The sequence below is a fragment of the Dromiciops gliroides genome, chromosome 2 (assembly GCF_019393635.1).
Source record: "Dromiciops gliroides isolate mDroGli1 chromosome 2, mDroGli1.pri, whole genome shotgun sequence".
Lineage (NCBI taxonomy): Eukaryota > Metazoa > Chordata > Mammalia > Microbiotheria > Microbiotheriidae > Dromiciops > Dromiciops gliroides.
The window spans coordinates 281,075,739-281,085,439 of NC_057862.1; the positions used below are offsets into that span (position 1 = coordinate 281,075,739).

Consider the following 9,701-nt stretch of genomic DNA (forward strand, 5'->3'; position numbering starts at 1 on the left):
AAACAAAACAAAACAAACAAAAAACCCCACCAAGTTTCTAAGAAAGACCCGCATTGGTAGTCTCTTATCTACCAATGTAGGTTTACTCATAAATTATGTTACAATGTAATTTACTCAGTAAGACACTGAGTAAATGTTTGTTAGACTTAACTGAATCTACTCATATGGAAAAATGGGAAAAGGGGGGGGGAGGGAGTAGTGTAAGCATGAGGGCAGCCATATCAGTAGGATTTCTTCAAAAAGCATCTATTAAGTACCTAGGAAACACAAAGCCTGACAAAGGGGATATAAAGCACTCAAGGACATTAGACACTAACAGAGAGATAAGACAGGTATACAGATAAGAACGATAAAAGGTAGGCTATGATAAAAACAAAGTGCTCTGAGAAATTTGGACAATGGAGAAAATACTTGTAGTTGGTGAGGGCTAGACAGTCTCTTTTGGAACACAGTTCTCTTGACCATCTTCCCACAAATAATGCTTATCATTGTCTCTCTACTTCATTTTGCCCATCTAAATCTTACTTTTCTTATAGGACCAGCAGCAAATTCCACGTTCTTGATGAGCCCTTCACCACAGGGAAATTCTTTCTACTCTAGATTCCCTGAATTCTTTCTGTCTCCACCACTTATTTAGCAGTTTAGTATTACTGTATTCTACATAAAGTCCTTGGTATTATGGGAGGATAAGTTCTAAAGTTCCCTGATGGTGGACAAATCCCTTCCTCTAACTTAGGAAACCAAGACAACAAGAAGGGTTAGGGGAGAAGAGTCAAAGTATAATAACAATATGTTAATGTGCTATTTCACCAATCAGCAGTGAATAACTAAAGACACTTAAATTTCTAAAGGTTTCTTATCTAAAAATAGGAACTAACTAACCCAAAAGAATCTCCAAGTAATAGAATGCACAGGGATATTTTGAGCTTGTAACTCCTTACCTAATCTAGGCCCAGGAAAACCAAGGTTAAAATTTCACCTCTAAACAAGTCACTTCACCTCTCAGTGCTCTAGGCAACTCCCTAAGTATCCTATAAGTTGTAGAGAAGTTACAGATCTGCCCTGGTAGAGGAAGTTTCCACACCTGGGAGTTCCCTATACCAAGGAACTAACTGGTCCAGTCTCTATCCCTATGGAAGGTGCCATTTAACTTTGGTTCATCACATCTTATTTGAAATAACACCACTTACCTCAGGCGTTTTCTGTCTCGAGATCGAGACCTTCTCTTATCCCTACTTCGAGATCTTTCTCGCCTTCTATCTCGGTCTCTGCTTCTTGAGCGTCTGTCATCTCCACGTTTAGTTCTTTTATCAGATGGAGAACGACTCCTAGATCGACTTCCAGATCGACCCCGGGATGCCGATCGTTTCCTGTAGTGCCTACATGTAGTTTTAACAATAAAAATTAATTACATTTACTAAAGCAAAACATACAAGTAAATCATTAGAAAGATCACTTTTAGGGAGCATGGACAAGGACCAGAGAATAAACATGTTAACAATTGTTTATAGTGTATGCATGTATAATCAATAGGGAGAAAAGCAATCTAACAGAATTTATACAACCTGGACAGTTTCTGATAGCATTAAATTAACAATAATTGGTAATAATAATACATATCATTTTATAACTAGATTACTAACTTTTTTAAAATTTTGTTTGCATATATCAAGTTTTGGGTTTCTTTAAGATTTAAGTTTATAATAAAAATTATTTTCATGAAAACAAAATAAAGCCACATATTTATACTACATTTTAAAGCTTACAAAGTGTTTTTTTCTCACGATGACTTTGTGAGGTGTCATTCCTTTTTTACAAATCAGGAACAGAAGTAAGGGAATCTAAACATGAAAATGATTATCTAATGTATAAAAGGCAGTATGGCTTCATGTAGAAGGTTGGCCTTGGAGACAAGAAGATCTGCCTTTAAGGGATACTTGTTCTAAGCCCAACTTACACCTTCTCAGTGGCCCAGCCAATTCTTTAAGACTCTAAATTAAACAATCAATGACCTGCATTTGAGGTTGAAGTTTCCATATGGTTCCCTATACTGAAAATCACAGATCCAGAGAGGGGATGGGGGAGAAGATTTTTTAAAAGGATAAAACTGTAGAAGCTAGAGAAATGTCATCATACAAATTCCTGATAACACCCCTTACTCAGTCAACAACCATTTTTTAAAATGCTATAAATGCCAGGCACCATACTAAGTGATAGGAAAAATAACAGACCCCACTCTAAAGGAGCTTACATTCTAACAAGGTAAACAACATGTAAATAAATAGGCAGCTAAGAGATACACAGAGTAGAAAAGCAATAACAGCTGTTCTGGCAGCTGGAAGGACTGAAAAAAGGTTTCCTGTATCATCTGAGCTGAGTCTTGAAGGAAGACAGGAATTCTAAGAGGCAAAGGTTGCTAGAAAGAGCATCCCAGGTCTGTGAGGCAGTAGGAAGGGGAACAGTAAACAGAAAAGCAAATTGACTTTGAGAATAACAAGTTGAATTTATTACATATTTAAAAAGAAAAGCTGAATTTAAATAGATTCACATTCAAATATATAAGCCTCTTTTTATGTTTTAATTTGTACGTGGAAATGCTCATCTTTTTTAGTTTGTCTTTAAAGCAGTGCTGTTCCATTTCTTTTCTTTTCTTTTTTTTTGGTGGGGCAATGAGAGTTAAGTGACTTGCCCAAGGTCACACAGCTAATAAGTATCAAGTGTCTAAGACCGGACCTGAACTCAGGTCCTCCCGAATCCATCCACTGCGCCACCTAGCTGCCCCCTCCATTTCTTTTTATCAGAAAGCAACACCAAATGATTTTATAGTTATAAAAGGGTCAGTAAAAACAATACAAACCAATCTATTCCTCCCGTTCAACTGGGGGCCCAGCTTGATGTTCCCTGTGCTATCAAAGATAAACATATTTCTACAGGTTATCCAAACAGCTGCATGTTAAAATCCAGACAAAAGATATTCTTAATCCACCTACTCTTTCCTATATGGATGGACAGGCTAAATTTATTTGAGTATGCATCTCTTCCAGAAGGTTCTAGCGTCTACAATGTTCTGGAGCTTGATGAAATCAATACAATATCATCTGCAAATTAGAGCATCTAAAGGTCCTCACCATCTACAGGAAATCCTTTTTCAACCTGGACTCTGCACTGGATCTTTTTTGTCACAGTGGCTAATTCTATAGGTGTTCATACATCTCCTTGTTTTATAAATTGCTATATTTTTATTATCAGAGTATCATTGAAAATACCTATGTTGTTGAATCTTCCAGGCAATCTTTGGATGAGCTTTATTTATGGCTGGAAGACACCTTGTTGTAAGGTGATATTTTCACACACATGCATGTATGTAGTAATCAATGAATAATGGGTACAATTTGACTTCATATTTTTTACATCTTTTAGTTAAATATGAAATGGTAAAGATGTGTGGTCCATACTAATATCACTTGTGAAAATTCAAAAAAACCTTCATTAAAGATGCCCTCAATGGTTCTCATAAAGATTTTGTATAGATTGGAGAATAATAATCTAGGTCAATAGTTAATGATGTTCTCAAAGTCACCTTTTTGGGGCAGTATTAAGATCTGACACATTTTTCATACCTGTGGCATCTTCTCCTTCATGTACTTTGTACATCAGTCCCTCAACACTCTCACAATTGCATCATCTCTAGCAAAAATCTCTTCTATATATTTTCTATATATTTTTGGTCCAACTGGCTGTTTTTCCCAGCTTTGTTCTTTTCAGTGGCATTTTTACATCTCCTAGGTGCTGTGACATTAGGGTCCAAGTGAAGAGATTCTATTATCTTTGATGGGAAAAACGTTTATTAAAATGTTTTTTATAATCTTTTTCCATTTTCCTTTAATTTGAATCTTCATTTTGTTTTTGTCCTTGAATGCCCTTTGGATAACATTGCTTAGTTGTATACCTGTGCCAGGCTTTCTTTAAAACATTCTTGTTCTTCATCATTCTTTATAAGATTATACAAACCAATGTTTTTCTGACCTAGTGAATCCTTGGCAGCCATCTCTTCCCATATGGCAAGTCATGTTTGCTAATAAAAGTATATTTGGGGCTCTGTCTCCTTGTTGTGACAATTTACATTGATTAAATTTCTGAATGAAGTTATTATAGTCAGTGTTGTTATTTTGGTTGTCTATTTCCCATGAAACAAAAAAATATTTAAGCATATACAGAATAAATAAATATGATGTAGTTAAATACAAAGTAATATGGGAGAGAAGACATTAGCAATTGTGAGTATCAGGAAAGGCTTTGGGTAAGAAGGTGGTGCTTGTGGGGGCAGCTAGGTGGTGCAGTGGATAGAGCACCGGCCCTGAAATCAGGAGGACCTGAGTTCAAATCAGACCTCAGACACTTAACACTTACTAGCTGTGTGACCCTAGGCAAGTCACTTAACCCTAATTGCCTCACAAAAAAAAAAAAAAAAGAAGGTGGTGCTTGAGCTGAATCTTGAAGGGAGTGAAGGCTTCTAAGAAGTAGAGTAAGAAGGAGTGAATTCCAGGAATGAAGGACAGTCAGTGTAAAAGGCACAGAGGTAGGAGATACAGTGCTGGGTGTGAAGAACCAAGAAAAGGCTGGCTGGACCAAAGAGGGTAGAGAATAATACATAATGAATCTAGAAAGATAAGCTGGAGGCTCACATTGCAAAAGTTTTTTAAGGCTGTTATTATATTTTGTCTTAGAGACAATAGGGAATTCATCAAACAGGGGAGTGACATGATCAAATCTGTACTCAAGGAAAATCACTTTGGCAGCTATGTGGAGGATGAATTGGAACAGGGAAAGACATGAGGTAAGGAAGCCAACTATAGGCGGCCACTCCAATCATCTAGGAAAAAAGTGATGAGTATCTGAGCTAAAGAAGTGGCTGTATGAGTGGAAAGAAACAGTTGGATACAAGAGATATTGTGGAGGAAGGAAAAGCAAGATGTGGCAACTGACTGGATACATATGGTGAGAAAGAATGAGGAGATGAGGACAATGTCAATTTTACAAACTTGGGAGAGTGGAGGAAAATACAACATTTTATTACTGACAGCTTAGCAATTTGCCAAATAATTTACCAATATTTTTTAAATGTCATGAGATCTACATAAATTCTACTGCGTGGCTAATAGATTCAGCTACAACTGGAGATCATCCTGCCTATCTGAAATCAAATTAATAATGGGGTCAAATTAATAATGGCCTTCCATTTAAATTCATATATTTAAAAATCAACACACTTTTAAAGAGATGTAATATAGTCTTACTAATGTCTCTGAGATCTCATCAATAAAATGAGGGTGAGAATACTTCTAATACAAAGTCATTTTAAGGCTACTTTGCAAACTTCAAAGTACTACATGAAGGTCCACTACAATAATTATCATTATAAAGGAGAGAAGGCCTCAGAAGTGTTTGGTAAGCTTGTTATGAATAGATATGAGAAAGCACCTCTTCCTATTTTTTGGCATAAGTGGGACTATGGGTATAGAACACTGTTAGGCTCATTCCATATGTTGGTTAATACTAATGAACTCCTTCCCTATCCCTCTTTTTTAAAATTTGTTGCAAGGGGTGATTCTGGAAGGTTGAGGTGAGAGAACACTGGAAAATGTAGGTGATATAAAGACAAGATATCAGTAAAAATTTATTTTTTAAAAAGTGAATCTTTCTTACTCCTGCTCTTTCCTCCACTAACCAGCCTTATGAGGTGGGATATAACATTCATTCATAATAATTTTACTGAGCATTTACTATGTACATGAATAACATTATATGAATCAATCAGCAAGAACTTATTAAGGAACTATTACAATCCAAGAACTATGGTAGATGCTGGGAATACAAAGAGAAAAATAAAATGGCTTACCCTCAAGGAGCTTACATGGATAGGGGAAGAAAGGGAGGTAACAACATGGACACAAACACAAAATATTAAATATTTTCAAGAGAGTGCTGAATCAAGAAATGTTTCACGTAGGAGGTGGCACCTGAGCTGTGCTCTGACAGAAGCTAAGGATTCTACAAGACAAAGAGGAGGTGATGTGCTCCAGACAAGGAGGTCCAATCGTGAACAGATACAAAAAATAAAATGCAATGTAGACGGTGAAAGCTAGCACATTATTTTGACTATAATGAATAGATACCACTGAAGAGAATAATGCCATAAAATAAATCTGGAAAGGTAAAAAGGAAGACTTGTTCAAGGCTTTAAATGTAAGGATAAGCACTTACTAGCTGTGTGACCTTGGGCAAGTCACTTAGCCCTCATTGCCCCGCAAAAAAAATTTTTAATTAAAAAAAAAAAAGCAAGGATTTAAGACTTTGTATTTTATCCCAGAAGAACAGGAAACCACTCAATATTTCTGAGTATGGGGATGACAAGGTCAGATCTCTGTTTTAATAATATCACTGTCAGCTCTGGGGAATATGGAGAGGGAAGCTGAAAATGTGATGTATAGCTAGGAGGCAACTGCAATAGTGGTGATAAGAACCTCAACTAGAATGAATACTATGTGAGTGGAGAGAATGGTATAACCCAAGGGATATTGTAATGGTAGGAATTACAAGATATGGCAAATGATTGGATTGTTGGGTTAAGGGAAAAGTCACAGGTGACACCGGGGTCAATGGCAGTATGGTGATGCCATTTTACAGAAATGGGGAAGTCTGGGAGAGGTGGAGGGAGAAGTCTAATGAGTCCCATTTTGGACATATTCAGTTTGAGATGACATGCAAGCAGCATGAACGTGCACAGAACATGGTCTTGGTATTCTGGGACATCCTGGGGTTACATCTCTAACTCTAAAAAATAATTTTTTGGTAGTCTGATTGGTATGGCACTGAATAAGTAAATTAATTTAGGTAGAATTGTCATTTTTATATTGGCTTACCCTATCCATGAACAACTGATATTTTTTCCAATCTTTTAGATCTGACTTTATATGTGTGAAGTGTTTCATAATTGTATACATATATTTCTTGAGTTTGCTTAAGCAGGTAGACCTCCAACTATTTAATATTTGTGGTAGATTTTCAATGGCCATTTCCTTTTCTAATGGTAATGCTCCCCAGGATGTCCTAGCATATTGAGCTCATAACAGGCAGAGATGCCAAGATTCCTTTTTTTGCTCTGCCTCTAGAAAATCTGATTAAACACCCAAATGCTGTCATCAATTAATCTCAGATGATTAACATGTATTTCTCCAATTTTCTTATTTGGTTTTTCTTTTTATTCTAATTGCCCTATTTTACATCACATCTAACATTGTAAGCCACCTCAAATCTACATAAGTAAAATGGGAGTGAGGATATTTATCTAAAATGCAAAAGGTAGGCACCTACTTTTTTAATTAGTCTATTTTTTCTCTAAGATCAACTGGTGAACATGTTTTTAGTTTGTCTGCATTAAAAGATGATCGCACCTAATATCTAAAACTAAAGCCAGATAAGAGTAGGAATCACCGCTTGTCATGAAGTCATCCAAAGGGGCTAAATAGTCCCCACAGTGACAAGATATACAAGTCCTTTCAACTTCGGCTAGAATAGTAGTAGTAGTAGTAGGCCTCCACCAGTCGAAGATGACCATGGATCAGCGCCTTGAAGAGCCACAGACCACAGTGAGGAGTAGCTGGAGTGTCCTCTCCAGGGCGCTGGTCTGGGCAGATCAATATGGAAAACAAGCTGTTGCCCATGCAGCAGGTTTTCCCTCTCCTCAACATTGGTGGATCCAAAGGAAAGGCAGAGCCAGTACAGTTTGGCACCAGAGCCGCTGCAGGAGTTGCCAGAGGGATGTGATGTCCAACATCCAACTGCCTAAGGGACTCCAACTCCAGATTTTTCCTTGGGGTTAACTCCCGAAGATTTCCCATATATGGATATAGCCGCAAGGCAGCAGAGGTTTAAAATCAGGGTTTTCCTTCCCCTAGGAGAGTTGCTTACCTGACGAGCCCCACCTGACCAAAACGACTGGTTTTAAGGCGCCAGTAACTTGCCTTCGCCCCTTCTCCTGTTAGTGGAAACAGTTCCACCAGAAGGCCAGGAGTTGGCATTCGGTTGTCAGAGGTTATTTGAGACACACGCCATTGGAGCATTTTATAGAGAGTGGGAGCTTATCCCCACTCCCACCCAAGCATGACAACCTTTGGAATTCGGCTAGAATACAAGCAAAATTACCTTTACTATTAGAACCAGTCAGGATCTAATCCTTCTGATCTGATCAAATTTCTTATTCTTCAGATACCAGAAAGGCTGAGAGCAGAAAATAAAGGGAAAACTAATATTGAGTAAAGTCTACCCCACCATCTCTATTTGACATCTGTTCAGATGATGCACATTCATTCTTTTAGACTGTCAAACTTCTATGTTGAATTTCATTGTTGTATCCACAGTCTTGAATATCTTTTAATAAAAATTTCCTGAAACAGTTTGAATCATTCATCTGATAAGTATCAGGCTGTATTCAGAGCCCCAAGGTGGGCACGGGAGAACAGAGGAATAAGAAAAGATCCTAGCCCTCAAGAAGCATACATAGTCTAATGAGGAAAAGTATGCATGCAAAGACCAGTAACATAAAGCAATCTTAGTGCAAGAGAATCCAGTTGAGGAAATCATTCCCTTACAAATAGAGGAGGTAGGAGAAAGCTTTTCTATTCAATTCATTCAAAGGAGAGGTGGAGCTATAAAGATGAAAACTGTCAATCAGGGCCCATAAGTACCTTAGTCTAGACAAGCCGAGGCTTAAGTAGGATCCAAGGTAAAATGAGAAAGGTGGATGGACGGCCAAAGGCCTAAGTGATAGCGGCAAAGGATTCAAGGTTAGGGGCTTTGAGGTTCCTACAACTTCCCGTAGTTCGACAAGAAGGAGGCACAAGGCCTTCCGCTGGCGAGAAGGAATCGCCCCGGGGCCGCCCGGGACCCGCAGGAGGTCAGGGCCCGGAAACGGGCACGGACCGCGGGCGGGGTCCCGGTGCTTGGGGGCTGCAGGGCCCATCTTACACGCGGGCAAAGCGGCCCTACTGCCGTCCCGGACCCCGGGCCTCGCGGTGCACTCATAACCCCCTCACGCCGCCGCCTTCACGTTCTCCTCACAGACGCTTCCCCGGGCGCCGCCCCGGGTCCTCCAACTCACCGTGACTCCCGGCCCATGGTGCCACGTCGAGGGGAGGCCGGCGTGTGAGCCACGGCGTCGCTGTTCTCCGCGCTGCGGGATCGCTCCAACAGAGATAAGAGACAAGGTGCTAGACAGAGGCAGCAGCCATTATAATGCGGGCCAACGATGACCGGAAGTACCGGCAGCTGGAGCTGGAGCCCACCTGGAGTGACGAGCGCGGGAGGAAGCCGCTGCAACTGCGCTGCTGCCCCCTAGCGGCCGGAGGCCGCCTCGCGCCGAGGCTCTGCCGGGAAAGGGACAGGGGATCTGCTAGACACAGAATAGAAACGGGTGTTGGGTCTTTGCCACAAGGAAGATCTAGGTTCGCCTCCTCGGAACATACTATCTGTTGAAAGATCTTTAATAAATGCAGAACGAGATGCATATTTTTGAACATGGTCAATGTGGGAATTTGTTTTGCTTGGCTATGTTTATTTGTTGTCTTTTTTAGGGGGCTGATGGGGGTGGGAGGGAAATGAGAGGGAGGAAAAATGAATGTTTAACAACTGAAAAAATAAAA

General features: G+C 39.4%; 1 protein-coding gene across 1 annotated transcript in view; it reads right to left on the bottom strand.

The window, feature by feature from the left end:
* Window positions 1–9,344, bottom strand: part of DDX46 (DEAD-box helicase 46) — a 51,736-nt gene extending 42,392 nt beyond the window's left edge. The window contains exons 1-2 of the mRNA XM_043983015.1: window positions 9,161–9,344; window positions 1,191–1,379 (exon numbers count right to left, since the gene is read on the bottom strand). Of these exons, the coding sequence (XP_043838950.1) occupies window positions 1,191–1,379; window positions 9,161–9,177 (206 nt within the window). The 5' untranslated portion in view covers window positions 9,178–9,344. The remainder of the gene's footprint in view (window positions 1–1,190; window positions 1,380–9,160) is intronic.
* Window positions 9,345–9,701: the final 357 nt, after the last annotated feature.